The sequence below is a fragment of the Globicephala melas genome, chromosome 6, assembly GCF_963455315.2.
Source record: "Globicephala melas chromosome 6, mGloMel1.2, whole genome shotgun sequence".
Classification (NCBI taxonomy): domain Eukaryota; kingdom Metazoa; phylum Chordata; class Mammalia; order Artiodactyla; family Delphinidae; genus Globicephala; species Globicephala melas.
The window spans coordinates 1,100,231-1,126,880 of NC_083319.1; the positions used below are offsets into that span (position 1 = coordinate 1,100,231).

Below are 26,650 nucleotides of genomic sequence, written 5' to 3' on the forward strand. Positions count from 1 at the left end.
CGGGGGTAACAGGCGGGCAGGGTGCTGGCACGACGAGGAAGGACCAAACCCGGCCAAGGTCATACGCGACCTGGGGCCCAGGGGTCCGACCCGCCCACCGGCCAGGATCCACTCCCTCCGGGCTCCGCCCCGCGGGCGCGGCGGGCCAAGGGAGCAGAGGCGGAAGTGGGGGCCTCCACGGAGCGGCGTGAGGCGTCGCGGGCGTGTCCAAGGGGGCCTCCCCAATGGGGCCGGCTCCAGCGATGGGCGCTGCTCCACTGAGGCCCGCGGGAAGGCGGGGTCGGGGAGAGCGTTCTCCAATCAGCACGGCTGGCCATCCTCCCTCCCATAGGTGAGGCTGCCGGGCGCGGGGCGGGTCTGAACAGGCCTCCCCCAATGGGCGGCGGTCAGGGGGGCGTGGCCGCGGCGCGAAGGCCGGCGGCGGGCGGCGGCCGCAGTTCCCGGCGCGCGCTGGCTCCGGCGGCCGCTCCGCAGCATGGCAGGCCTGGGGCGGCCGAGCCCGGCGCCCCGCGCCACGATGCCCGCCTGGAAGCGAGAGATCCTGGAGCGGAAGCGGGCCAAGCTGGCGGCCTTGGGCGGGGGCGCGGCGCCGGGCGCTGGGGCGGGCGCGGAGGAACCCGCGGGGCCGGCGGCCGAGCCGCTGGTGCTGGCCGAGAGCCTGGGCCCGCTGCGCGAGAACCCGTTCATGCGGCTCGAGTCGGAGCGGCGGCACGGGGCGCGGCGCGGCGGGGCCTCCGGCGCGGCGGGACCGGGGACGCGGCCCGCGCAACATCTGCTGGAGCTGTACCGCTGCGTGCCCGGCGTGCGCACCATCCGCGCCGACAACATCCTCATTATCGAGTCGGCGCCCGGCTTCCCTCCCTCTCCCGTCCCCGGCCCTGGGCCGGGCCCGGCTGCCCGCATCCGCGCCGCCGAGGTGCTCGTGTACGAGGCGCCGCCGCCTCCCGGCCGCGTTAGCCGCCTGCTCCAGAAGTTCGACCCGCCGGCCGCGCCGCGCCGCCGTGGGAGCCCGGAACGCGGCCGCCCCGTGCCGCCGCCCTCCCCGGGTCCGGCCCTGGTCCCGCGCGTGGGCGAGCGCGCCGCCTGCTTCCAGCCCGAGCCCGAGCGCTGCGGCGCAGGCCCCGGCCCCGGGCCCCGGCGCAGCGACTTCCTGCACAAGACCGGCAGCAACTCCTTCACTGTACATCCACGGGGCCTGCGCCGCAGCGCGGGCACTCGCCCACTCCCCAACGGGCCCGCGGCCCCCGAGCGCCGGGACGGCGCTGCCAACGGCCTCACGGGCTCCGCGCCTGGGCCGGGCGAGTGGAAGCCAAAGGTGGAGTTGGGGGAGGCCCCCGCCCACCCTCTCCCCAGCCCCGGAACCCCCAGTGCCACTCTAGCCGCGCCCCCGGCATTGCCCACGCTCAGCCCTGCTAGTGCCACTCCCAACCAGCGCCAGTGGGTCTCCGCGGCCACCAGCGCCAACGACTCCTTCGAGATACTGCCGGCCTCCAAGCCAGACATGGACACGATCCCTGCCGGGGACCTCCAGGCCCGGGCTCTGGCCAGCCTTCGCATGAACTCTCGAAACTCTTTCGTGTTCATCCCCAAGCGCAAGACCTCCGGGGCCCCTCCTGCGGAAGGGAGGCAGTCCGTGGGGCCTCCAGAGGGAGAAGTTGGCTGGGCCTCCCAGCACCAGGAGCGTGAAGCCCAGCAGGTGCCTGGAGCAGATGGTGTGTTTGCCGGTGGGAGGAGCCCCTCGGGGGTCGAGGAGGGAGGCTGTCCCGTGCCAGGCACTACTCTCGTGGACTGGACCGTTAGGTGGCAGAGGGTGTCTTCACCACCCCCGTCCCCACTGGTCGCCACTGAAGCTGAGCCTGCCCAGGGCTTTGGGGTTCCTGGCTTGACCAAGAACGGCAGGGAGCCTGGGAGGCCAGGGCTGCCCGTCACCTTCATTGATGAGGTGGACTCTGAGGACGAGGTTCCCCAAGAAGCCAAACTGCCCTGCCCCGGGGCTGGTGTGCCTCCCCAGTACCACGCGCATCCCACCGGGCCTGGGCACCTGTCAGAGCTTCAGCACCGAGGTGGCAACACGTTCACGGTGGTGCCCAAGAGGAAGCCAGGGGCCCTGCAGGCCAACGGGGAGGCTAGGCCGAGGGAGGCCGAGGAAGAGGGGCCGGGCGGCCTTGCGGAGCCCCCCGCTGCCTTGGGGGCCTCAGTGAAGCAGCGCTACCCCACTGTGCATGAGATTGAGGTGATTGGCGGCTACCTGGCGCTGCAGAAGTCCTGTCTCCTCAAGGCCGGCTCGTCAAGAAAGAAGGTCAGTGGGGGCGAGTCACAGAGCTGTGGGTATAGCATGCGCCTTGTTCCCAGGACACCGCCTGGCCTGGGTGTGGGATGGCTTCTGCGTGGACCAGAGGAGAGCTGGAGCTGGGTGGCCGTGTAAGCTCCAGGAGAGGTCAAGCTGTGGGGGAATCCCTGGCCTGGGTTCCAGCGGAACCCTAGTGACCCTGGGGCTGCGGGGACGGCTTGCCTGCTCTGTACCTTGAAAGGCTGGTGGGGAGGGTCAGTTCAGCCAGGGCTTCGTCTGCTTGTTGGTTCTCGGGGCCCTGTCTGGAATTGGCTGGGCAGGACTGTCCCTTTGTAGGTCCCGCTGTTGGCTCCACCCCGGCCTGGCTTTGAAGGGTGGCCTGGCATGTTTTTCTGGAGTCTATGCACGTAGGAGGTGCCAGGATGGAAGTGGAAAGGGACAGGAGACCTTTGATTTGGGTGGAGTCGGACACCTACTGTCAGCTCTCCAGAAGGCATTCTGGCCTGGAGCTTAGCAGGACTTGGCTTCGTGCGAGTGTCTGTTGAGCTCCTAGTGTGTGGCAGGCCTGGTCTGAGCCTGGGGTGTGACGCTGGGGAGCGATGAAGACGCTCCCCTCACTGGGGAGGAGAGACTGAGGATGGAGAGAGACCCAGATGCAGGGCCAGGAGCCTCTTGGAGCCTCACTCTCCTGGCAGGGCTGCTTGGTGGCCTGGAACACTCTGGGCCCAAGGAGACGTTCCTCAGATTCTTCCTGGTCATTCTAGCACCTAGCACCTGTGTCAGGCCCTGGGGCAAATTCCAAGGCCATCCCCACATGACTCCAATCAGCAGGCTCGCTGGGCGGATGCACCCTCCCCCGAAACTGCTTTTCTTCTGGCTGCTGGTGTCTCGGCTCCTCCCTGAGGCCACCTCTGCCCCAGCCTCAGTTTCCTGGGGGCCCTGGGGGACGGTGATGTGCCGTGCGTCACTGGAGCCCCCTTACCCACTGTCCCGCTGGCGCTGTCTAACTAGGTGCGGCGTCTCCTCTCTGTTGGCTTCCTTTGATTTCCTGCCTCGGGGTTGGCCTTGGCACTGCCCTTCCTCCCTGTATCATCCTCTCTTTCTCCAGTGAGGGCATCGGCCCTCCTGCCAGCTCCATCTGCCGGGCCAGGCATCCACACCCGTCCCCCGCAGCGCTTCTGGTGCGCCCCGAACCCCCGCCTGTCCTGCTCGTCTGACCTTGCTTCACCCTCTGCTCGGTGCTGCGGTCATCCGGTAGCCGTGGTCACCAGCCCAACCCCCATGCTTGCCCTCCCCACCTTGTCTGCTCCTCCTCCTGCTTCCTGACCCTTGATCCCAGCTGCTCTGGGAGGCGTCCTTTCCCATGCTAGCCTGGGGCGGTGGAGGTGACAGAAGCCTCCTGCTTTGTAGACCGAGGATACTGAGGCCGGTGGAGATTGGGGAGCTCGTGGGGTGGGACCCAAGTGTGAGCCCCTGTCCTAACCCGGCTGCCCTTATACTGGGAGCCTGGCCGCAGCCCGGAGCCTGGTCATTCTGTCCCCAGCTGGGGGCAGAGCCGTGGGGGTCACTTGGGGCTTGGTTGGAGTGAGAAGGGCACGGTGGGGGCCTGAGGGCCTCTCGAGGCAGGAACAAGTGATGGGAGGGAAGCAGGCCCCGGTCCAGCCTGGCGCTCGGGCCAGCGTGGCCCCCGTCTCTGTGCCAGCCTCAGGGGTTGGGGGTCCAGATGGATGGTTCCTGGCATAGCCGCGTGGCCTGGCTGGGGCCGTGCCGGAGCAGCACGACCTGCTGGGGGGATCTTCTGCCTGAGCATGCAGTAGCTACCCTGTCCAGGAAGAGCCAGGACGCCTACGGGTGGGTCGGAGGCATGGGGCTGCCCAGCCCTTCAGAATGACCTTGGGCTACCCCTGGCTTTATCCATCCCTCGTCCCACTTGCCTGCTGCCCCTGGGCCTTGTCCTTGCCCAGCCCACTCCAGCCGGCCTGTGGTTTCTATCACTGTCCTGCTCCGCCCCCCCCCCCCCCGCCTTCCAGGGACGTGGTGGCCTGGAGGCCAGCAGGACCTTGGTGACCTCCCAGGGCAGGGGTCCTGGTCCCTTTTCCAGGGGGCAGGTGAGGTGCAGCTCTTGATGGCGTGGAGCCTGCCCCCCGGGTTGCCACCTCTCCGGTGCAGGGTGTTGTGCTGTCACCTGGCCTTGGAGGGCGGCAGCCCTGCCCTGGGTAGTGGGCGCGCAGCCGGCCGGGCACGCGTCCCCACTTAGTTACCTCTTGGTGGAATCACAGATGCCCTCTCTCTCCGTCCCTTGCTGGCCCAGCCGACCGCTGCAGGCCGTCGCGGCCACACCCCCTCTCGCCCCCGCCCCCAGGCTGTCCCGGTGGGTGGGGCCGGCCTGCAGCTCCGCACACCTGCCTCCCAGGGGGTCGGCGCTGTGGGCCTCTCCCCTTTGTGAGGTGCCAGCTGGCTGGGCTCCTGCCTGTCTGGCAGCTCCTTCCCCTCCCCTTTGCCCTCCTCACTTTCTAACCCGCTGATCCTCTGCCCAGCCTGAGCGTGCCACGTCCCCACGCCCTCACCCTCGCCTGCGGTGTAGCAGTCACCCTCACCCCGACCGCTCGGGTCCTCAGATCCGAGGCGCCGCTGCCCTGGGGGCTTCTCCACCCGCTCCTCCGCTGGCGGGCGCGGCCTCTCCTTTCATCCACTCTCCCCGCAGGCGCCGCCCCCAGTGGTCTTTTTGGACCCCGGGGACCACTGGAACAGGCCTGGACCCTCCTCCACTCAGCTTCCCCACTGGTGGGGGCGGGGGAAGGCTGCCCTTGATGCCTAGCAGGCGTCCCACCTGGGCTGCTGTGGGAACTTCTGGGGGGCCGTGTGTGGCCCCCAGAGCTCGGGCTGAGTGGGGGATGGCACGTGCTGGGGAGTGTGGCGTGGGGCGGGTGCTCACCCCAGACCGGGGCGGCTGGAGCCCAGCTCCCAGCCCAGACTGCAGGGTGGACACCCTTCAGTAATCCGAGCTGGGCGTGCCGGGCAGGGTGGGGTGAGGGGAACAAAGGGCTCTCTCCCCGTGAGCAGCGGCAAGTGGGCCGAGCCAGGACCCACCTGCTGGCTGCACAGTGCAGCGGGCAAAGTCCCTGAGCCCGGTGAGCAGGTGTGTGCTAGTGCCAGCCCTTGGCTGTGCCCCCCGCCGGTTCCGTCTGCCCGGGGTCTGGAGGCTGCCCCCGCCGCCCGGGCATTAGGAGTCACGTGGGGTCCTGTGACCCACAGACCCGCACTCACGAGGAGCCTGGAGACTGAAGGCGAGGTGGGACGTGACCGGAGCCTCGGGCCCCAGCTGGGCGCCGACAGGCCTGTGAGCCCCGCCCCTGCCTGGCCCGGCTGTGCCAGGCTCCGGGCCTGCTTGCACCCAGCCCCCTCGGTCTCCCTGCTCAGAGCTGGTCATGCGGACTAATGAGGGCGTGCTGATCGGCTGGGCCCTGGCAACTCGCCCTTCCCTGTCTTCAGTGGTGGGGGATGGGCCCAGAGGGCTCAGGGTCATCAGGGACAATGCCACGTACCCAGGAGCACTGTTCGCTGCGGGGCCCAGCATTGGGCCCCGGTGCTGGCAGCCGCATTCTGCCTTGGGCTCCTCCTGGGGTCTCTGTCCACAGGTCTCAGGGAGCCAGTCTTGGGGGGCCCAGGTGACTCCATCCCCATAGGGGCCACAGGATCACCCCACACAGCTGCCCAGGTGGGACGCGCTGAGTCAAGGGCAGCCCCCAGCCCAGGGCAGGCCCCCTGTCAGTGGGGAAGCTGAGTGGAGGAGGGTCCAGGCCTGCTCCAGTGGTCCCTGGGCAGTGGGCGGGCATCTGTGGGCTCTGGTGATTACCCCGTGCCAGGCCTCTGCTCTGTTTGGCCTCGGCGGGGGGGGGGGGGGGGGAGGCGGGGGCAGCTGGAGGTCCAGGTGGGGCCCATGCGGGGACAGTCACGAACATCTCCATCCTGGTTTGATCCATCTTTGGTGGCCGTCTGCCCGTCTGCTTGCGTCCCTGACTGCTTGTCTGTGTGGACGACCGGGGCGAGGGCAGCAGCGACAGGGCTCGCGACCTGCCCAGCAAGTGCCTGTGTGGGCCGTGCTGAGACGCGCAAGTCCAGAAGCTCGGGGGGCGGGCGGGGATGCCCACGGCTGTGCGGGGCTGTGTGTGCCCGTGGACACTGGCTCGGCAGGGCAATGCCTTCTACTCCTGGCCGGCCCTGCACGTTACCCTGAGGCTGGGGTCCCTCTGCTGCCCAGGGCTGCAAGCCCGGCCCTTCTGCGAGGCCCCTCCCCGTCCTGCTGTCCCCAGGCCCCAAGGTTCTCTGCCTGGGGGCCCGACTCCCGCCCCTGGCTCTTTCCAGGGGAAGAGGAGGAACTTGAGCTGGCTGCGGTGTCCTGTGCCCTGGAGTTTAATATTTCGAGCTCCAGCAGGGCTGCTCCCATCTGCTGCAGGCGGGCAGCTCTCGTATTCATTACCGCCCTGCCAGGCCCGGCCGAGCCCTGCCGAGCAGGCCTTGGGGGACGTGCGACTCTTGTGGGGAGCCTAGTCCCGGGTCTCGGAGGGTGAGGATCCTGACCCCCGTGCCCAAGTCCTTCTACCAGTGCCTGTCCCCATAGCCCCTCAGAACCGGCAGCCTAGTCTGGCCTCTGAGGCCTTTGGGAAAGATTTGCGGCGCATGGAATTCTGGAGCCTGCAGAGGGGGCAGGGTGGGCGTGGGCCATGTGGGCAGTCGCTGACCCCCACGCGGTGCAGCCTCGGGCTACCTACCTCTGACTCAGTCTGCAAAGTGGGTGATAGCACTTGGGGCCACTTTCCCGGGGCTGGCACGTGGCAGCCGCCCGGCTTCCATGCGGGACCTTGGGGGCCTGGCTTGGGTGTGCCGGGCCCTTGCCCAACAGTGGTGGTCCGTGCCGAGCTGGGTGGGCAGGAGCATCCGGGTGCCTGGCAAGCTGGGACGTGAACTCAGCCCTGGAGAGAGGCACCGGCCAACAGGAGGGGCTGCTGGAGGTGTAGATGTGAGCTCCCCAAGTGCAGCCTCACCTGGACCTTGCTCCTGCCGGGGAGCCTCTGGCTGGGAGATGCGGCTGGTGGTGCCCTGCCCCCCTGAGAAGGCAGACCTGCAACCCTGGGAACGCCTTAGAGGCTTCTGGAGACCCTGAGGCTTTGGGCTCCTGGGGCTGGCTGGGGTCTGACCCTTGGGAGGGGTGGGTCACTTGGGATGCGGTGATCCTGGGGTGGGGAGGGGATGGGTGAGGCCTGGGCTGCAGGTGTTTGGACATCCTGAGCCTGCAGGGTCCAGGTGGAGGGGACTTCTCTGATGAGGGGCAGCCCCCCACTTCTCAGAACCTTTGAAGGGCCAACGGAGTGTTCGGCTCTTGCGCTGGTCTGACACCCGCGCTGTACCCGCTCGGTCCCGCTGGAGGAGCCCTGTGGCTGGGCACAGCACTTTCACTGGCGTGCCTCCTGCCCTAGATGAAGATCTCCTTCAATGACAAGAGTCTGCAGACTACGTTTGAGTACCCCCCCGAGAGCTCCCTGCAGGAGGAAGAGGCAGAGGCCGAGAAGGGGAGAGACGAAGAGGAGGAGAGCGAGGAGGGGGAGGGGGAGGGGGAGCCGTCCGGCTCAGACCCGGCAGCGGCTGCGGCGGAGAAGCCCTTCGCGCTCTTCCTGCCCCGAGCCACGTTTGTGAACAGCGTGGGCCCCGAGAGCCCTCGGCTGCCGGACGGCAGCTCCGGTGAGTGCCTGCCTGTGGGGATGGGCAGCCCAGGGGGTGGCCCGGGCCACACGATCATGCAGCCGCACATCCACCGGTGTGCCTGTCGGCCCGCAGGCCTGTCCAGCTACACTCCGAAGCACTCCGTGGCCTTCAGCAAGTGGCAGGAGCGGGCGCTGGAGCGTGTGCCGAGCACGGAGGAGCCCCCGTCCAAGGAGGTCATGGTGAGCAGGGTGGGGCAGGAGGGCGGACGCCCAGGGAAGCGGGGCGTGGCGGGGGTGTGGGCGTGGTGCTCCAACGCCTGGACAAGCCCCATCGACCGCCTCTGTGTCCCTCTCTCAGCTCACCCCTGCCGGTCAGAATGACCTCGCGGACTTCCGAAGCGAGCCAGCCCTCTACTTCTGAGCCCCGCCCTACCAGGATGACGAAGGCTGAGCCCCAGGTGCCCGGGAGCTGCACCCCTTCTGCCCCACCAGGCCTGCCCTCCTACATCCCGCTCTCCCTCCCCGGGGCCTCCCAAGTAGGCCGGTACTCGAGGCCTGAGCCTGGGGCACCCGGGACTCACTCGACCCCGGCTCGGGGGCACTGCCTGTGGGGGAGGGATGGTGTCCTGCTGTACGCCATGCCCAGCGGCTGTCGGGTGCGTCTGGGGTGGGGGCTGACGGGACCCTGACACCACCCCCAGCCCACACCCCATGTCAGCCACTCCGTTTCTGATGAACGGCAAGTCTTTTCTCGCCTCTGATGACAGACCCAATAAACAGCCCTGGATGAGGCCGCCTCTACCTTCCTTGCGTGGTCCTCGGCTGGAAAAAGGGGTAGCGGGGCTCAGGTCTGCAGGGCTATGCTGAGGCACTGGCAGCTGGGAGGCAGCCACCCACGCAGGGTGTGATGCAGGCCCAGCTTGGGTTTCTGTGCCCGGGGGAGGCAGTCCCGGGTGACACCCCACACTGCACAGCCCTGGTGCCCCAGGCTCTTTCCCCACCCCTGTGGCCCTAGTTGCCCTGCTTCTCCTCCCAGCCATCCCCTTGGCTGGGAGAGGGACTTCCCTGTGCCTACCCTGTGAGCACCCCCAGTCTCTGGGGCTCCCCTTGCCTCCCAGAAGCGGCTCAGTGGGAGCTGTGGTGGGAGGTGGGACGCCAGGTAAGCTCTCTGGGGTCTGGAACTCTCTGTGGGCCCGGGTGGTTGCTGCAGCTGTCGGGTCCGAAGTGGTTTCCCTGAAGGACCAGAGCCTGGGGGTGGACGAAGTGCAGGGCAGGTGGTGGGCAGAGCCTCAGGGATCTTGCCTCCTGTTTGGATTGGAAGGTTCCCTGACCCACAAGGGCCTGCAGGAATGCTGTGGCAGGCAGACCACTCCCCTGGGGTAACGTCAGCAGGGAGGTCTGATAGATCTGGAAAAGTGACAGAAAACAGCTGCCCACTAGGGAGCGGCTCCCGGCTGGGCTGACTGGCTGTGCTGAGACTGGCCGTTCACAGTCCTGGCATCAGACGCAAGTCTTTTCCTCTTGGAGCGTCAAGCCCACGGGAAATGCCACCTGGCCAGGCTTGGGAGGGAGGAAGGCGTTTTCTTGGGAATGGTGGGCCCAAGTTTCTGCAGACCTTCTCAACCAACACATGCTTCCCAACCCCCCTATCCCCCACGGACAGCAACTGCAGGGACCCCATGGGGGCTGACAGGCCAAGGCAGGTGGACCCATGGAGGACTCGGGATGGAAGGCAGGGCCCTGGGCTGCATGGGAGACTGGCCTGTGACCAGAGAGTGGGAGCAGGGGTGCTGCTGTCCGGCAGAATCTGGAATTACTGAGCTGGGGTGCAGCCACTCCCAGGGGACCTGAGCGCAGGAAGAGCGTCTCCTTGGGCCAGGCCTTATGCTAGAAACCAGGACCAGTGGCCCTGATGGGAGAGGTGGGTGACGGGGGTCACATGAAACGCTTAGGGGCACCCTTAGCTCTGAACGCAAGGCCGGTCACAGAGAAAGCCATCGCTTCACAGAGGAGCCGTATTACAACTGGACAAGGATTCGTATTTTGGCTCTAGGGGGGCCCGGCAGCCCCACACTCCTGACACAGGAAGCAGGCTGACGTGGATCTCTACAAAGACAATCTTTACTGACAGTCACAGGCCCCAGGCAAGCTCTGAGGTGAAGGAGGGCCCCAGCCCCTCCCACACTTGCCTGGGCACCTGCGGGCCGAGGGAGGGGTGACAGGACTCCCAAGGTGCTGAGACCAGAACCGGGCCTTCCCCGCGGCCCCAGGCTGGTGTGGAGGCCTCAGTGGGACCCTGAGTAGAGCTGCCCTCCCCAGCGCCTGTGTGAGCTCAGAGCCAGGATCCCCACCTGGTGGGCTGTGCTCAGGTCTTTCCTGTCACCCAGAGCTGGTGAAGGTTGGCAGTTGCCTCTTGGCACCCCAGACACCAAGAGGAAAACGCTGCTGCCGTGAAGGACAAAGATGCTTTGAAGACAGACTTGCCGGGGGCTGAGCCGTAGAGGGGGCGCAGTGGAGGCAGGCCCTCCGCCTCTGGCCTCATCAGCTGTCCTTGCCTCCGCTGCTCCTCTGCTCGGGGGCTGCGGCCTTGGTCAGGTTCCCCGCTTCCCTCTTCAGGACACTAAGCAGAGTCTGTGAGCTCTCCAGGATCTGCGAACAGAGACACCAGCCGGTTAGCACTGCTCCTCCTGTTGGAAAGCTCCCGTGGCCCGGCCCCCCTCCCGGGCCAGGGCCTGTCTCCCCTCTGAGTCTGGCCCAAAGCCCCTTCCTCACACCCTGGGAAGCCAGGCTGAGGTCATGGCTCCTGCTGCTGCTCTGCGGCTCACAGTCCGGAACCCGCTACGCGGTGATGAGTATGGTGCCGACAACAAGACCCAGGTCACTCTGAGCGCGGTATTGTCACCACGGGGGGCCTACAGCCTGTCTAGGCACCCCTGGGCCAGAAACCCTTGACGGGCTCGGTCCAGCACTCGGGCCCCCGAGCCCCACCTTGAGGTAGGCAGCCTCCGTCTCCGCGATGGTCCGATCGAACTCATTCCGAGAGGCTATTTTGCGAGCCAGGTTCTCGTTGACTCGGGCCAGCTTCTCTGTCAGCTGCCTCACTTCATTCTGCAGCCGCTGCTTCTCCTCCTCTTCCTGCTGGATCTGCCGGCACAACTCCTCCCGCTTCTGACACAGCTCTTCGATGCCTAGGGTGGGCCGAGAGAGACAGGCGCGGTGGGCCCAGAGCAGAATGGAGAGCACCGCCCCTCCAGCTCTGGAGCCCCCTGCTCTGGAGAAGAGAAGGCTAGTGGATAGTGGAGGACCCGGGTGCCGGATGGGCCACCTTTCGCCCGAGCCAGGCCAATGTCCTGCGTCCGAAGAGTCTCAGAATTAAGGAAAGCACCGCGCGAGGCTCGAGGCGCGAGGCCGGGAGGCCGTGCGTACTCAAGCCCATCGTCCTCTGCTCACTCCACAGATACCTAGCCCTCGGGGCGGGCCACAACGCGGCTGTGCGCTGGGCAGGTCCGCACGGCGTCCGCGCCGCCCCGGCCCGCAAAGCCGCGCACGGACCGTACAACACGCTCGGCCGCGCGCTGCGGGCCAGCTACTGCCCGGGACCGCAGGCCGGCGAGCCCCACGCCCTCCCAGCCTGCCCGGCGGGCCCCACCGCTCGGCCGCTCACACTTGACCAGCTCGTTGTTGTAGTTCTGCAGCGCCGCGCCCTGCTGGGTCATGGTCGCCACCCGGGGTCCCGGCCGCTCCAACCGCCGTTACCGCATCCGGGTCCGCGCCTGCGCACTGCCTACGGACGGCGCGTCCACGGTACACGTCACTGCCGCGCGCCTCTCGTTTGCGTCATCGCCGCGCGCCGCGCCGGCGGCTCTAGGAGCTGGTGGGAGCAGATGGCGGCGGCGGAAGCGGCGGCGCACAATGACCCCGGACCTGCCCAAGAGCTGCTGGTGGCCTGGAATACCGTGAGCACCGGACTGGTGCCGCCGGCCGCTCTGGGACTGGTGAGGCCCGAGAAGAGGGCGGCGGGCCCGTGCGGGGTTCCCGGGACCCTGTGCGTCCACTCTCGGGTTCTTTCGGATCCCTCCGCCCGCTTCTGTCCAGCTTGTTTCCCCCAGAGTCCTTTATTGTTCCACAGCCTGTCCCTAAGCGTGGGCCCTGCATCCGTGCGACGAAGGGCAGCGGGGTTTCCGTAGACTCCCCTGTGCTTTATCCCTTTCCTATCTATCTTTATCTGTCACTGCTTTCTCCAGCTCTGCGCTGTGTTCTCTTCTTACAGTTTTCTGTACTCCAGGCATCCTCCCGGACCAGCGGTGCGGTCCCTCCAAAGGAGGAGGAGCTCCGGGCGGCGGTGGAGGTTCTCAGGGGCCACGGTCTGCACTCGGTCCTGGAGGAGTGGTTCGCAGAGGTGCTGCAGAACGACCTGCAGGCTAACATATCTCTCGAGTTCTGGAATGCCATCTCCCAACGTGAGAACTGTGCAGACGAGCCCCAGTGTCTTCTGCTGCTCCTCGATGCTTTTGGGCTCCTGGAGAGCCGCTTGGATCCCTACCTGCGTAGTCTAGAGCTCCTGGAGAAATGGACTCGCCTGGGCTTGCTTATGGGCACCGGTGCTCAGGGGCTTCGGGAAAAGGTTCATACCACGTTGCGGGGCGTCTTGTTCTTTTCCACTCCCAGAACTTTTCAGGAGATGATCCAGCGCCTCTATGGGCGCTTCTTGAGAGTTTACATGCAGAGTAAGAGAAGAGGAGAAGGAGGAACCGACCCCGAACTGGAGGGGGAATTGGACAGCAGATACGCCCGCCGCCGGTACTACCGCCTTCTGCAGAGCCCACTCTGTGCGGGATGTGGCAGTGACAAGCAGCAGTGCTGGTGCCGCCAGGCGCTGGAGCAGTTCCACCAGCTCAGCCAAGTCCTGTGAGTACTTGTGCCTGCGTGGCCGTGCCCCGTTCCTCCTGGCTCCTGCTTGCCCCTCTGGGTCCAGCTGGCCCCTGCAGAGAGCTGCTGGCAGAGGTCTCTGCCACCTGTCCTGGTAGCCAAAGAGAGGGTCCCCAGGATCCGTGTGTTGTGAGTTTTTACCTTTCACCCTGGACACAGGTGCACCTGTCACTCGCCCTAGCTCAGGGTTTCACACTTTGTTTATGCTAAGATTTCACGTGATTCCGAATTTCCTGGGCTGTGCAGAGTTTTGCTGTGCTGTTTGTAGTCTCTCAGAGGAGGAATGATGTTTATCCTATGGTTGCAAAAGGTGTGACTGTTGTTTTTTCTCTCTAGAACAAGTCAGAGATTAAACCAACGTGCTGGGCAAACTGATTGCTCTTCTGGCCTCTGGAGGAGGGAAAGATTTTGTTGTCAGAGCCAGGTCCTGTCATGTGGTTCTTCCACTCTCTGTGGTCACTTATGATGATTTTGTCACTTTGAGTGAAGTGGCAGCAGTGCAGCTGTTAGAGAGTCTCTTGGCTGGACCGAGGGTGTGATCGGATCCACAGAAGCTTTGTTCTCTCAGGAGCCTTTGTCCTCACAGATCGGCATTTGTACCAGAGGGCACAGACAGCTGCATCTGTGTCTGTGGGGCTAGGGTAGTGACGTATTTAGCTGTTGTCTCAGGGCTGTTTCTGGGAGGTGAGCCTTGGCCCCAGTAGCCAGACGTGCTGACCACGTGGGGAAGGCTAGTGTCCCGGCCTGAGCAGGGAGGCCGGCTTGGGGGGGGCGGGCGGTCGCTGCCAGTGCTTGTCTTCACAGCAGCTTTTCCTCGAAGCCTCTGGTGCAGCTGTGCCCCCGACGGGAGAGCTGTGGGCGGTACGTGCTGGGGTGGGGTTGGGCGCGTGTGCGTGTGCTCTGCGTTCTTCACGGGCAGGGCTCTTCTCCAGACACAGGCTTAGTCTGCTGGAGCGGGTCAGTGCCGAGGCCGTGACTACCACCCTGCACCAAGTGACCCGAGAGAGGATGGAGGACCGCTGCCGGGGCGAGTATGAGCGCTCCTTCCTGCGTGAGTTCCACAAGGTGAGGACCCCCACGGGCTGTGTCCTTGTGGATTAGAGGTTTCTGGCAAAACTGACACCTCAGCTTTAGAAACGGCCAGAGCGTGGAGAGCCGGGTGCGTCAGGACGTTGCTGGTGCTGGAAGTCGTCTTGGTGCTGGGTGGAGGCCAGTCATTCTGGGCCCGTCCTGGTGGAAGGAAGAGCCTGTGACGTGCTTAGTGAGGTCTTCGCGGGGCCACGTGGCTGGAGGCCGTGCCAAGGTCTGGGGTATCCCAGTGGGGGGCCTCGGGGGCATCCACGCTGTTGGGACATGGTCTGGGATCTGCTCTGGGCTGCACAGAGTTGAGGAAGAGCTGCACCCAACCACGGCGGGGGGGGCTCAGCCCGCTCCCACTTCCCAGCTGCTCCCCTCCCCTGCTCTTGCTATCTGTTTCCTGAGGATGCAGGTAAGCTGTGGGGATGCGGGGTGGTGTTCAAAGCAAGTGTCCCTGCCACGGGGTGGGGGGCGGTGTGTGAAGCTGGAGGTCTGGCGGGTAGCTGTGCCGTCCCGAGGCGGCACATCGTCCGGGTGCTCTTTCCGGTGGCTGGGTGGCCGTGGGAAGACATGGACACGCTCGGGTCCGTGTGGTAGGGTGTCCTGTAGATTTCATGTGCACGGGCTCAGAAGCGTTCCCGCTAGGTGCTGTGGGTTGTGCGTGGGGGGGTCTCGTTGTGCATGGGACCCCCAGGGTGTGTCCGTCCGCTCAGATGTAGCGCCCTGTGTCAGAGCCGCTGTTGCTGGGGATGAGCACGGGTGCTGGTGTGTGTGGAAGGGGCCTGGGTGTGTGTTGGTGGAGGCCCTGGGAGGCCTCCTTTGGGCCCCTTGTCCTGCTGATTTTAACGTGCTCCTGGTCTTCAGAGTAGGTGGCCTTGGGGGCTCCCAGGGCCCAGCCAGAGGCGCGGGTACCTGTGTGGCTTCTCCTCGTCTCTGTTCTGGGCTTGGCCCCCAGAGTCCCACACTTGTGTTCTCCCGACAGTGGATTGAGAGGGTGGTCGGCTGGCTGGGCAAGGTGTTCCTGCAGGACGGCCCCAGCAGGCCTGCGTCCCCGGAGGCTGGGAGCTCCCTGCGCCGCTGGCGCTGCCACGTGCAGAGGTTCTTCTATCGCATCTACGCCAGCCTGCGCATCGAGGAGCTCTTCAGCATCATCCGAGGTCGGCCCCGCCTGCCAGGGAGCCGCCTTCCCGTGCCTCTGCCCTTCAGCTCGTTGAGGGTGGGGCGGCGGGCACATCTGGGCCCTTCGCGCGCAGTGCGTGCTCGCCACATGTGCACGTGCCAGGACCAGCCTCTCCCCGCAGACTTCCCGGACTCCCGGCCGGCCGTGGAAGACCTCAAGTACTGCCTGGAGAGGACCGACCAGAGGCCGCAGCTTCTTGTGTCCCTCAAGGCTGCCCTGGAGACGCGACTCCTCCACCCAGGTGCCGCCGGGGCGAGGCCCACCCGCCATTCACCCTCAGGGCCCGGATCTGGAAGCCCAGGCCTGGGGCCTGTGGAGGGAGTGGGTTTAGAGGCAGTTTTGTGTGGTCCTTCGGGGGCAGGGGCAGTGCCCGGTCCCTTCAGAACAGACCCCACTTTGTAAGGGGAGAAAGCAAGTGAGTGCAGGGGGAGCGGCGGGGACAGCTCCCTGCAGATCACGCGGGTCTCCTGGGGGTGAGGTGGGACTTGCAGGTCACCTGGCCAGGGTGGCTGCCTCTGTGTCCCTGTGTTGCCTGGGCCCTTCTGTGACGGAGCTCTCCCGTCCCGGCCGCAGGCGTGAATACGTGTGACATCATCACCCTGTACATCTCCGCCATCAAGGCGTTGCGCGTGCTGGATCCCTCCATGGTTGTCCTGGAGGTGGCCTGTGAGCCCATTCGCCGCTACCTGAGGTGAGCGCCAGGGCCCCACTCGTGCGGCTGCACTCCCCGTGGGTCTTGCTGCAGCCAGCGGGGTGTGGTCCTTGGGGAGCCAGGGACGCTCCATGTCCCCTCCTGGGCCGGGCAGCTCAGGCTGGGCTCCTTCCTCCTGCCAGTGCTGGTTCCCACGCCTGTGGCCCAGGGTCACCAGGCCCGTGTGCAGGTCGCGGGGCCCACACCAGCACAGACAGGTGGCCCTGCTTGCTTTGCCTCGCGCCAGCTTGGCCCCAGGGCTGACGGGAAGGGTGGGGTCTTGCGTTGCTGGTCTTCTACCAAGAGGAGCAGAGCCTCTCGGGCTGTCTGCCGGGGGATGTGTTGGAGCAGGGGCCACGCACAGCCACCCAGAAACCCCTAAGCGCACAGTGGAGTCTCGGGGACGGGGCCGGGCAGCGTCTGGAGCTGCTCTGACTCAGGCCTGCTGCCTCCTGGCCGGGCATGGCCTGGTCTTGTGTCTGTCTTGTCGTCTCAGCTTCTTCTCCTAGAAATTGATTTAGCTTTAGGGGTGGCGGGGCGGGGGAGGGAGTCTCACGGGCTTACCTTTAGCACGTGACTGACGGCCCTGGCTGCAGGGGTCAGGCGGGGTCCCGTGTTCAGGTGGGACAGGCGGTGAGGGGCTCGTGCCTGACAGGACGCGGGAGGACACGGTGCGGCAGATCGTGGCAGGGCTGACCGGGGACTCGGATGGGACGGGGGACTTGGCTGTTGAGCTGTCCAAGACGGACCCGGCCAGCCTGGAGACCGGCCAGGACAGCGAGGATGACTCCGGCGAGCCAGAGGACTGGGTTCCCGACCCTGTGGACGCGGATCCAGGTCAGCGCCTGCCGGCCCCGCTGCCAGGCTCTGGATTTCGGGGGGTGGTCCAGTCGGGCAGGCGCTCTGGTCTCCAGTTTGTTGCCACGTGGGCTCTGGAGCTCCAGGGGATCCATGGTCAGAGTGTAACCCCGCCTGGTTCCCCAGGGTTCTTCACCTGGCTTGGGTGGTGTCCCCGCCCAGACCCGTTGGGGGGGTGCCCTGCCTGCCTCACCTGCTTCTGCTGCTTCAGCCGGAGAAGGAGTGGGTTTTCGGCATCCCCACCTCATGGGCTTGGCCGGGCACGAGCTGCCTGGCGCCATCTGTGCCGCCTCCGTGTCTGAGAGGCGCCGGTGGTGCCCGTGCCGTGCAGGGAAGTCCAGCTCTAAGCGGCGCTCCTCGGACATCATCAGCCTGCTGGTCAGCATCTACGGCAGCAAGGACCTTTTCATCAATGAGTACCGCTCGCTGCTGGCCGACCGCCTGCTGCACCAGTTCAGTTTCAGCCCCGAGCGGTGAGGCCTGTGAGGTGCCACTCCAGGTCCCCAGGGAGGGGCGGCCTTCACTCGCAGTGGCTGCTCTCTGTGAGCCCTGGTGCGCATCGGGGATGCGCTGGGTCCCCGAGGCTGGGCGGGGACTGACCTGTGCTTGGCCTCTGCCCCCCGGGGGAGGGGGGGCCTGGGGGCAGCCAAGGAGCCTGGGGCGGTAGGTCCCAGGGCTTCCGGTCCTCCTGGGGTGGAGTGGGCACAGGGCTCCCGCCTCTCCTCCTGGGCTGGGGGGATGGGGGGGCAGTGTCGCTCTGTAGGTGCCAGTTGGGGTGGGGGCACACCGCAGCCCTCAGAGTTGCGTCCTTCCAGGGAGATCCGCAACGTGGAGCTGCTGAAGCTGCGCTTTGGCGAGGCCCCAATGCATTTCTGCGAGGTCATGCTCAAGGTAGGTGCCTGGGGCTCCCCGCCACCGCCTGGCCCCTACCCCTGTCGGTCCCAGACCTTCAGGAGGCCCCGTCTCCCCCACAGGACATGGCAGACTCGCGCCGCATCAATGCCAACATCCGTGAGGAGGATGAGAAGCGGCCCGCAGAGGAGCAGCCGCCGTTCGGGGTCTATGCCGTCATCCTCTCCAGCGAGTTCTGGCCGCCCTTCAAGGATGAGAAGCTGGAGGTTCCCGAGGACATCAGGGAGGCCCTGGAGGTCTATTGCAGGAAGTACGAGAAGCTGAAGGTATGGCCGCGCCGCTGGGGCGCCGGCACCTCGGACGAGTCCCTCCGCGTCTGCGCCCTGCGCTCGGCACCCTCCCCTCCCCTCCCCTCCTGGGAGCCTGTCTGTGCAGGTGTGCACACTCTCTGCACGCCCTCCTGTGCCCCCAAGGCGCTGGGAGTGGGTGTGTCCCTGGGCCGCCTCTTCTACCGTCCACCCTCTTGGCCTGCAGGGATCGCCCCAGGGGGAGTCGGGGGCTCTGTCTGTCCCATGGGCGTCTGCAGGGAGTCTCCAGGTTGCTTTTGAGGTGTTTGACCTCTGCCCCTCCGCCCTCCTGCCCCTCCTGCCCTTCCCTGGCAGCTGCTTCCTGGAGTGCCAGGGCGCTTGGGCACCCAGACCGTGCTGTCTGCTGTTAGGTCCCTGGGGCCACAGGGCTCGGCAAGGAGAAGGGGGTGTGTGGGCTGGTCAGGAGGCCGGGGGCCAGGAGTGGCCGATGGGCAGAGTTTATCGCTCGTCCCCTTCAGTCCTGGCGTTGGGAGTCCAGGTGAGAGGTGTGGACGGGTGGATCCTGGTGTGGGCAAGGGTCCGTGGCACGGAGGACCCTTCTTCCAGGTGATGGTTCAGAGGAGCCGTGTTGGGAGAGAGGAGGGAGTTTGGGACACCTGTCCCAGGTTTCAGGGGACAGGTGGAGAAGTGGGTTCTGGGGCGTTCAGTCTGATGAGTGGGGTGTGGGGCCCTGAGAGGCCACCGGCCGGAGGAGACTCCAGGCACCCAAGCAGAGGACAGGGCCGCAGGTGTCCAGGGTGCAGACCCTGAGCCCTCGGGGGACCTGGGACACCCCTGGAGGTGGGAGCCCTCAGGACAGAGCCCCAGGAGGGCGGCAGGTGGGGCTGGGCCGGGACCCTTCCTGCCCCTGCGTGGGGGGTGGTGCTTGCTCTGTGGGGCCTCGGCGCTGCCCCGCCCCCGCCCCCACACCCCAGTCGAGGACGTCCACGTGGCCCGCCCGTGTGCTCGGCACCCTCCCCCGCTGCTCTGGCTGCCCTGCTGGGAGCTCGCCTGCCTGGAGAGGCCCCGCCGGCTTCCTCCGCAGTTCCCCCTGGGGCCTGGGGGTGGCTCAGGCGTGCCCTCCATCTCAGGCCGTGGACCCGACATGCCAGCGCTGGAGCGGCCGGCAGGCAGGCCCCCGCTCTGTGCCAGAGGCCAAGCCTGTGGCCACGGTGCCTCTGCTTCCCGCCAGCCGGGCTCCGGGTCCGAGGACTGCGCTGGACACGTGCGGGTGGCCGTGCCTGTGCCGTCTGCCGCTGGACCTCGCGTGTGCCCGCTGCAGGCCGGAGTGGTTGTAAAGGTCATGGCCTTGGAGCCAGAGGGCGTGGTTACGAGCTTGGCCAGCTGCCAGCTGTAGAGAGGTTAGCTGTCGCCCCCCTTCAGAGCTGGGGGCGTGAAGAAGGGCTCAGAGCAGCCAGTGTCCCCCAGGCCAGCCCTGACGAAGTGCCCCAGACAGGCGCCGTCGGTGCCCCGGGAATTTATTGTTTCGGTTCTGGCAGCCAGCAGTTCACAGCCAAGGTGTGGGCAGGGCCGCGCCCCCTCCAAAGGCTCCAGGGGAGGGTCCTCTTGCCGCTTTCAGCTGCTGGGGCTCCAGGTGTTGTCGGCTTGTAGAGGCGTCACTCACCCCTGCATCGTGCCCCACGGCCTCTCCTGGTGTCTCTCTGTCCACGTTCTCCTCTTCTTATGGGGACACCAGTCGTACTGGATTAAGGGCCCCCCACGCCAGTGTGACCTCACCTTAACTAGCTGCATCTGTAGTGACCCGACTGGTAAATAGGGTTACGTTCTGAGGCACTGGGGGTGAGGACTTTAACATCATTTGTGGAGCTCACAGTTCAGCCTGTGAGAGTCTACTCTCTGGCGCCCCAAATTCACGTTCTTCTCACGTGCAAGTTACATTTAGCCACGTCCAGCGTCCCCAGATTTTAACCATTCTGGCACCAGCTCAAAGTCCCAGATCTCTAAGTCAGGTCAGGGTGAGAGCTGGGGCACGATTCTCCTTCAGCTGTAAACCTATGAATAAATCTTTCTCTGCTTCCGAAGTCCAGTGGTGGGACAGGTGTTGGGCAGACACCTGTCCTCCAAAAGGGAGATACTGGAAGGAAGGGAGGGTTTCCAGGCCCTAAGCAAGTCTGAATTCCACTGGAGGAAATTCCACTCCATCTGGCTGGGTGCCAGTCTTCTCTGCCCTCGGGGGCAGCCCCACCCTGCCAGGCCAGGCCTCTGCAGCACGGCCCTGCCCTCGGAGTCATGCTTTCCCTCTGGCCGTCCCTCCCTTTCCACCCAGGCTGGCATCGTTTCCACTGCTATTAAATTCTCAGGAGCCTTGCTGGCCTCCGTGCAGTTCTCGGCGTCCAGTCCGTGGGCCTGGGGGCTCTCACACCTCTACTGGCCCCTCTGTCCTGGCTCCTGGGCACTGCTGGTTGGTGCCACCTTGACACAGGTCACCTCTAGGGCCATAGAGGCCCTGTCTGCAGAGCACACGGCAAGATGTGCCAACCACCCAGTGCTCCTGGCTCCTTTTTGCTCACCACGTCCTCCCTCGGTTTTCTCTCTCAGTTCACTACAAGCGGTGAGGAGCAGGCAGGCTGCACCTTCCATGCTTTGCTTGGAAATCGCAGCCTAACGTCCAGGTTCCTCCCTCGCGGGCTCTGCTTTCCACCCAGCAGAGCACGTTCCTGCCGCCGCGTGACGGGTCGCCTTTCCTCCCCTCTCCGGTGACGCGCTCCTTGCTTCAGCAGGCCTCACTGGAACGGCCTTTCCTGTCTGTGTTTCTACCAGTAGCCTCTCCAGGGCAACCCAGGATGTTATGAGCCTGCAGCTCAGAACTTTCCCAGCCCTCCCCATCCCCCAACACCGCAGCCACGTCCACGTGTTCTAAAAAGGTGTTTGCTACAGCAGCGCCTTCCTCTCCGGCGGAAGTCTGTACCGCTGTCCTGTGGTGGCCGTAACAAAGTACCGCACACCAGGTGCTAAAACAGGAACTTCTCTCGGCTCTGGAGGCCGGGGTGTGAGATGGAGGTGAGGGCCTTCTGCAGGCTGCGGGCGAGTCCTCCCTGCCTCCTCCGGCCTCCAGGGGCGCCTGTGTCGCTCCAGCCTCGCACGCCGTCTGCCCTCCCGCGAGGACACTTACCGAGTTAGATTAGGGTTCGCGGTACTCCGGCACGACCTCTTCTTCCCTAACGACATCTGCAAAGGCCTAGTGTCCAAGTCAGGCCACTTTCTGGGGTCCTGGGGCCAGGACGTGGACGTTTCTCTCAGAGGTGCAGGGGCCCTCGCTGTTAGGGGGTGCCGGGGGAGGGGGAGGGGACTGGAGTCCCGCCGTGTGCTGGTCCCGTCGCTGCCCGCCAGGGTGGGGGCAGGTCAGGGAGCCCTTCCTCACCCGGTCCCAGGTAGCAAAGCCTTGTCCAGCTGGACCCGCTGGGTGGCCCGTGCTGACCCCAGCCCTCCCCAGGCCATGCGGACGCTCAGCTGGAAGCACACCTTGGGCCTAGTGACCATGGATGTGGAGCTGGCTGACCGTACCCTGTCCGTGGCGGTGACCCCTGTGCAGGCGGTGGTCCTGCTGTACTTCCAGGACCAAGGTGAGCCCCCAGCCGCCCTGCTCTGGCCGCGCCTCCCGGGAGGGCACCGTTCCGTGTCCGGTGGAGGGTGGGTGGGACCCAGGCGGCCCGAGCCATGCGGGGCCTGGCTGTGCCCTGAGGGTCCTGTCGGTCCCACCCTGCCCACAGCCAGCTGGACGCTGGAGGAGCTGAGCAAGGTGGTGAAGATGCCCGTGGCGCTGCTGCGGCGGCGCGTGTCGGTGTGGCTGCAGCAGGGCGTGCTGCGAGAGGAGCCGGCCGGCACCTTCTCGGTGGTGGAGGAGGAGCGGCCCCAGGACCGGGACAGCATGGTGCTCGTCGACAGCGACGACGAGAGCGACTCGGGCATGGCCTCGCAGGCCGACCAGAGGGAGGAGGAGCTGCTGGTGCGCGCGGGGCCCGGGCCGGGCGGGGGCGGGGGGGGGGGGGGCGCCGCCCAGCGCGGCCTGACCGCCGGCCCCGGCCGCCGTGCCCGCAGCTCTTCTGGACATACATCCAGGCCATGCTGACCAACCTGGAGAGCCTGTCGCTGGAGCGCATCTACAGCATGCTGCGCATGTTCGTGGTCACCGGCCCCGCGCTGGCCGAGATCGACCTGCAGGAGCTCCAGGGCTTCCTGCAGAGGAAGGTGCGCGACCAGCAGCTCGTCTACTCCGCCGGCGTCTACCGCCTGCCCAAGAGCTGCGGCTGAGCCGTCGCCAGTCCCCGCCCGGCCCCCAGGATGAGAGTAAAGCAGACGGTTCTTTCTCCCTCCCTGTCCTGCTGGCTCTGTGGGCTTCGTGGGCATGCGGTCAGGTTCTCCCTCCAGACCAGCCTCTGGCAGAGCCTGGCAGAGCCCGGGCCCCAGGAGTCGGTGGGGAGCTGCACACCTGTGTTTGGGCTCCAGGCCGGGAGTCCTGGCACGTGGTATCTCTGGGCCACCGTGGCTGACGGGGCCCCCGTCACTCTCATGGCTTGGGCAGGAGCTCACGGGGGGTGGGCTGTCTGGTAGATGGGCCCTCCTGGGCCGCCCTCCTGAGGGACATCCAGCTCCAGCCTCACCCCTCTGGCCTTTGAAAGAAGCCCTCGGGTCCCCCTCTCTCTGCCTGGCACGAGAGTCTGGCGCCCAAGTGCTGGGCTGAGAGCCCCAGGGCTGCTGCTGCAGCCCGGGGTGGGGGGCCCCATCAGAATGCATGAGGTGGGCAAGTGGCCAGGCAGCCCGTGTGAAGCCAAGAACTTCTTGCGTCTCCAGCATGACGTGCTGCCTGGGATACGCCTAGGCTCAGGCAGCTGCAGTGCTGGGGGCTTCCAAGGAAGAGTGCTTTCAGAAAGGCCAGTTCTTTCTGTGCCCGGAGGCGTGTGGTCAGGAGCGCCTGGGGGCCTCGATGTTCCTAGCACAAGATGCCGGGCCCAGTGAGTCCAGCCATCCCCAGAGCTGCAGCACAGGGCTGTTGTGTCCGGAGCACAGGGTCCTGTCCAAGGCCGGCACTGGGGGCCCCGCACTGCCCTTGCTCCCAGGTCCCAGGAGGCGGGGAGGCTGTGAGCTCTGCCAGCCCAAGGCCTTCAAAGCCGTGCTCGGTGCCACAGCCTCCGCGGCCCAGACCTTCACTTGTCCAGCGGGAACTGCTCGAGCCCGGTGGCGCTGTCCCCATGGCAACAAAGGCCCTTTGGAACGAATGTCTCCACTGCCCTGCTCCTCCCTGCGGTGCATTCCCAGGCCTGGAGCCATGCCCGCTGCCCCCCAGACACGCTGCGGCTCCCCACCAGTCTGTGCCCCGGTGCCCCCACTCCGCTCTTTGGCCTGTTCTGCTCCAGGGCCCTAGTGTCAGTCCTGCTCTGGGGCTTTTCTTTCTTCTGCTTCTTGGCTGTGCCGTGCAGTTTCTGGGACCTCGGTTCCCCACCCAGGGATTGAAGCCAGGCCACAGTAGTGGAAGCCCGCAATCCGAACCCCTAAACTGCCAGGGAGCTCCCTCTAGGGCTTTTCCTTCTTGCTCCACAGGGTGGTGTTTGCTGTGGGATTTGGAGAGATTAGCTGCATAGCCTTAGCAGTTTGAGGACTCTGACAGGCCAGTGGGTCCCTGCCTTGGGCTCTACCTGCTTGGCCCCTCCAAGGCGGGCTGCACTGTGGTCACAAGAGGGGCTTGGGACTTCCCTGGTAGCGCAGTGGTTAGGAATCCGCCTACCAATGCAGGGGACATGGGTTTGAGCCCTGGTCCGGGAAGATCCCACATGCCGTGAAGCATCTGGGCCTGCGCGCCGCAACTACTGAGTCTGCGCTCTAGAGCCCGCGAGCCACAATTACTGAGCCTGAGTGCCACAACTACTGAAGCCTGTGCACCACAACTACTGAGCCTGCGCTCTAGAGCCTGCGAGCCACAACTGCTGAGGCCCTCGCGCCTGGAGCCTGTGTTCCTCAACAGGAGAAGCCGCTGCAATGAGAAGGCCCCGCACCGCGACGAAGAGTGGCCTCGGCTCACTGGAACTAGAGAAAGCCTGCGCGCAGCGGCGAAGACCCGACGCAGCCGAAAATAAATAAAATAAAATAAAAAAGTAATAAAGACACTTAAAGAAAAAAAAGAAGAGGGACTTCCTGCCTGGCACTGGGCTGGGCATGCCTTCGTCATCCTAACCAGGATGCAGACCTGCTGGACTGGCCTGGCAGGGTGGCAGTGCCAGCCGCTGGGCCGGGACACACCTGCCCTGAGTCCCTTTGGACTCAGTTTGTGGATGAGGGTGGTGAAACCCAGCGTCTCAGGTCATAGGATCACTCAACAGGTGTGGAGGTGTGCCAGGAGCTGCCACCAGGAGGGGCACCTGTGTGAGGGTCAGGGAGGCCCCCAGTGACCAGGGGTTGGCTGCGGCCCAGCAGGGCACCCCCCACCCCCCAGTGCCCTGTGGGGTTAGCCGTGGGGGGGGGCAGGTATTTGCTTCTGCTGCCTGGGTTTGCTCGGCAGGTCCTTAGGGGAGGAGGCTGAGGTTAACCCCAGCCGTGCCAGCCTCCTGTGGACAGCGCTTGCCTGGTCTGCGAGAGGCTGCACAGGGGACAGACTTCGGCGGTGGTCGTGAGCTCTAACTGTAATGACACACTTAAGCCAGAGCCCCAGCCACCTGCTCCTTGAGGGTGTTCTGCGAAACACTGCTGGGGCCCGTATGGGGCGGTGGGTGCGTGTCCACCCCCCGGGCCTCACTTGGTCCCTGCTTGTTCCAGTCTTGGGGGGAGGGTGGTGACATCAGTCAGCTGGATCCCAGGCCCCACCTAAGCTGCCGCAGCCCTTATCCTGACAGGGGAACTGAGGCCCAGGCTTGCCCACTGTGGACCTCTCTGGGTTTCCAGGCCGCTGCCTCTGCGACCCCAGGGTCCCAAGTGCAGCCGCTGCCCCTTTGCCGTGAAGTGCTCTCCTTCCAAGACCACGGCAGCCCCACCACTGCCCCTGCCTCAGATCTGGCCAGGGCACTCTGGAGTGACTCCCAGGCCCCGGCCGCCCTACCTGCCCTACCCTGGGGCTGCCTGCCCAGGGCTTCTCGGAGCCCAGCACCCGAGGGCGGTGCCCAAGGCGAGGCCCTGCCCCCACCTTCCCTGCCTCACAGCTCCATTGTGAGGTCAGCGCCTTCCGATGAGTTCTGTCCAGAGGCGTGGAGATGGCCCCCTGTCTCCAGCCTGACTCCTGCCTGGTTGGCCGCCCCCTCGGCCTGATATGTTTGTCCCTTTTGCTCATCCCTGCTGCAGGTGTCTCCTCCTGTTCCCCAACCCTGTCCCCAGCCAGGGCCCCTCCCTGGTTCAGGCAGGCCAGGCGCACCCGTGTCCTTCTGGTGGCTGCCGGGGGTGGGAGGGCAGGCTTGGGGGTGACCCACTGGGAGGTGATAAGAGCCCCTTGGCCCTGTCTCTGCAGCTGGGACCTACTGTGAGTGTAGCCTTGGCCTCAGCCGCAAGGCCCTCATTGCCCTGCTGGTGGTGCTGGTGGGTATCAGCGCCAGCTGCTTCTGCGCTCTCATCATCGTGGCGGTTGGTGTCATTCGAGCCAAGGGGTGCGTGAGCCCCAGGGCCAGGGCGGGCGTGTGAGGGCTGTGGGGCCGGGCCGTCCCCCTGGGCCCTTGGTCTCAATGGGCGAGGTCACCAGGGGCTTGGGAATGGAGTCTCCCAGAATGGGATGGGGAGAGGTGTGGGGAGCACCGCTGGGCTCCTGGAGGCCAACCCCACTGTTCCCAGACTCACGCCTTACCTTTGTTCCCCCCCGCCCCTCAGTGAAAGATGCCCCGGACACATGGAGAGCAGGTGAGTGACCCCGGGGGAGGACCCCCAGGGCGAGCTGTGCCCCTGCTCCCTGACCCCCCACCCCCGGGAGGTGTGGTTCACAGACACGGCAGGAGCCCCGGGTGGTTGAGGCCTCATGAGCCCATGCTGATGGCCGCCTGCAGCTAGCCTGACCTGGACCACGCTGTGCAGGTTGGTGGGGCACTGCGGGGCTCAGGAAGATCACATGGACCTGCACGCGGTGCACATGGGGTCCCACCTCATGGCCCCTGAAATGGAGGTCTCCATGATGCCGCCCCTGGAAGATCACGGCCTCACGACCATCACCGTGGACTCGACCCTAGAGGAGCTGCCCCCACAACCCCTGCCGCCTCAGTAGGGCTTTGGGCAGCTGGGGGAAGGGGAATTAAACAGTAGTTAGCAGGTCTGCGTTGTCCTCCCTGCTGGCCCCCCTCGAGCCCTTCTGCAGATGCTATTGGGGTGGGGGAGGGGTCTGCGTCGCCTCCTGTCTCTTCAGTGGGGTGCCCAGTGCCCATGCTGGGCTCCCGCTGTCCACCCTGCAGGGCAGGGAGCACACCCCTGGGGTTTCCACTTCCTGCCATCGTGGCGTCAGCCCAGCTCCTCCCTGCATCTTCCTGCCGCTTTGTCCCATGAAGCAGACAGCCCCCCCCCCCGTGAGCCCCTGCCCATCCCACCCCCACCCCCACCCCCACCCCAGGAAAATGCCGGGACAGGACCTGCAACTCTGGTGAGTCCAGAGGGAGCAGCATGTGGCAGGAGGACTTGGGCTGGTGGCCCTGCTCCACCACACTGCCTCCTCGAAGTTCCGGCAGAGTCCCTGGTGGGCAGGGTGGGGCAGATGTGATGGCCTCGCCTTCCTCAGGCGTGCAGCCCTCCCTCTACCTCACTGCC

At 66.0% G+C, this 26,650-nt stretch overlaps 4 protein-coding genes across 5 annotated transcripts; 3 read left to right on the forward strand and 1 right to left on the reverse strand.

The window, feature by feature from the left end:
• The first annotated feature begins 446 nt into the window (after positions 1 to 446).
• Positions 447 to 8,783, forward strand: TPRN (taperin). The gene is made up of 4 exons (XM_030838211.2): positions 447 to 2,299; positions 7,768 to 8,029; positions 8,126 to 8,232; positions 8,351 to 8,783. The coding sequence occupies exons 1-4, from the start codon at positions 476 to 478 to the stop codon at positions 8,411 to 8,413; spliced, it is 2,256 nt and encodes a 751-aa protein (XP_030694071.1). The 5' UTR covers positions 447 to 475; the 3' UTR covers positions 8,414 to 8,783.
• A 143-nt stretch (positions 8,784 to 8,926) lies between these two features.
• On the forward strand, positions 8,927 to 22,256 carry ANAPC2 (anaphase promoting complex subunit 2). Of its 2 annotated transcripts, none has more exons than XM_060300109.1 (13): positions 8,927 to 11,987; positions 12,263 to 12,900; positions 13,854 to 13,986; positions 14,981 to 15,155; positions 15,300 to 15,419; positions 15,752 to 15,869; positions 16,525 to 16,706; positions 17,059 to 17,200; positions 17,543 to 17,618; positions 17,702 to 17,905; positions 21,381 to 21,510; positions 21,658 to 21,893; positions 21,986 to 22,256. In XM_060300109.1, the coding sequence occupies exons 1-13, from the start codon at positions 11,877 to 11,879 to the stop codon at positions 22,196 to 22,198; spliced, it is 2,478 nt and encodes an 825-aa protein (XP_060156092.1). In that variant the 5' UTR covers positions 8,927 to 11,876; the 3' UTR covers positions 22,199 to 22,256. The 2 variants fall into 2 exon arrangements, with proteins under 2 accessions (XP_060156092.1, XP_030694070.1); XM_030838210.2 differs by having other exon boundaries at positions 12,278 to 12,900.
• SSNA1 (SS nuclear autoantigen 1) lies at positions 10,096 to 11,787 on the reverse strand. Its single transcript, XM_030838222.2, has 3 exons — positions 11,657 to 11,787; positions 10,981 to 11,180; positions 10,096 to 10,641 (listed from the first exon to the last, which is right to left on the reverse strand). Exons 1-3 carry the CDS (start codon positions 11,706 to 11,708, stop codon positions 10,534 to 10,536), a joined length of 360 nt encoding a protein of 119 aa, XP_030694082.1. The 5' UTR covers positions 11,709 to 11,787; the 3' UTR covers positions 10,096 to 10,533.
• Positions 22,257 to 22,393: 137 nt separating the features above from the next.
• On the forward strand, positions 22,394 to 26,316 carry TMEM210 (transmembrane protein 210). Its single transcript, XM_030838219.2, has 4 exons — positions 22,394 to 25,213; positions 25,377 to 25,512; positions 25,730 to 25,759; positions 25,931 to 26,316. The coding sequence occupies exons 1-4, from the start codon at positions 25,126 to 25,128 to the stop codon at positions 26,115 to 26,117; spliced, it is 441 nt and encodes a 146-aa protein (XP_030694079.1). The 5' UTR covers positions 22,394 to 25,125; the 3' UTR covers positions 26,118 to 26,316.
• Positions 26,317 to 26,650: the final 334 nt, after the last annotated feature.

Excerpts from the sequence above, each read along its gene's own strand:
- ANAPC2 (XM_060300109.1), top strand. The coding sequence starts at position 11,877 with ATGGCGGCGGCGGAAGCGGCGGCGCACAATGACCCCGGACCTGCCCAA. Across the intron at positions 12,901-13,853 it reads CACCAGCTCAGCCAAGTCCT|ACACAGGCTTAGTCTGCTGG; the intron begins GTGAGTACTTGT and ends GCTCTTCTCCAG. Across the intron at positions 15,156-15,299 it reads GCTCTTCAGCATCATCCGAG|ACTTCCCGGACTCCCGGCCG; the intron begins GTCGGCCCCGCC and ends CTCTCCCCGCAG.
- TMEM210 (XM_030838219.2), top strand. The coding sequence starts at position 25,126 with ATGGCCCCCTGTCTCCAGCCTGACTCCTGCCTGGTTGGCCGCCCCCTC. Across the intron at positions 25,214-25,376 it reads TTTGCTCATCCCTGCTGCAG|CTGGGACCTACTGTGAGTGT; the intron begins GTGTCTCCTCCT and ends CTGTCTCTGCAG. Across the intron at positions 25,513-25,729 it reads GGTGTCATTCGAGCCAAGGG|TGAAAGATGCCCCGGACACA; the intron begins GTGCGTGAGCCC and ends CCCGCCCCTCAG.
- TPRN (XM_030838211.2), top strand. The coding sequence starts at position 476 with ATGGCAGGCCTGGGGCGGCCGAGCCCGGCGCCCCGCGCCACGATGCCC. Across the intron at positions 2,300-7,767 it reads CCGGCTCGTCAAGAAAGAAG|ATGAAGATCTCCTTCAATGA; the intron begins GTCAGTGGGGGC and ends CTCCTGCCCTAG. Across the intron at positions 8,030-8,125 it reads GCTGCCGGACGGCAGCTCCG|GCCTGTCCAGCTACACTCCG; the intron begins GTGAGTGCCTGC and ends GTCGGCCCGCAG.
- SSNA1 (XM_030838222.2), bottom strand. The coding sequence starts at position 11,708 with ATGACCCAGCAGGGCGCGGCGCTGCAGAACTACAACAACGAGCTGGTC. Across the intron at positions 11,181-11,656 it reads CAACAACGAGCTGGTCAAGT|GCATCGAAGAGCTGTGTCAG; the intron begins GTGAGCGGCCGA and ends GGCCCACCCTAG. Across the intron at positions 10,642-10,980 it reads CGGAGGCTGCCTACCTCAAG|ATCCTGGAGAGCTCACAGAC; the intron begins GTGGGGCTCGGG and ends CTCTGTTCGCAG.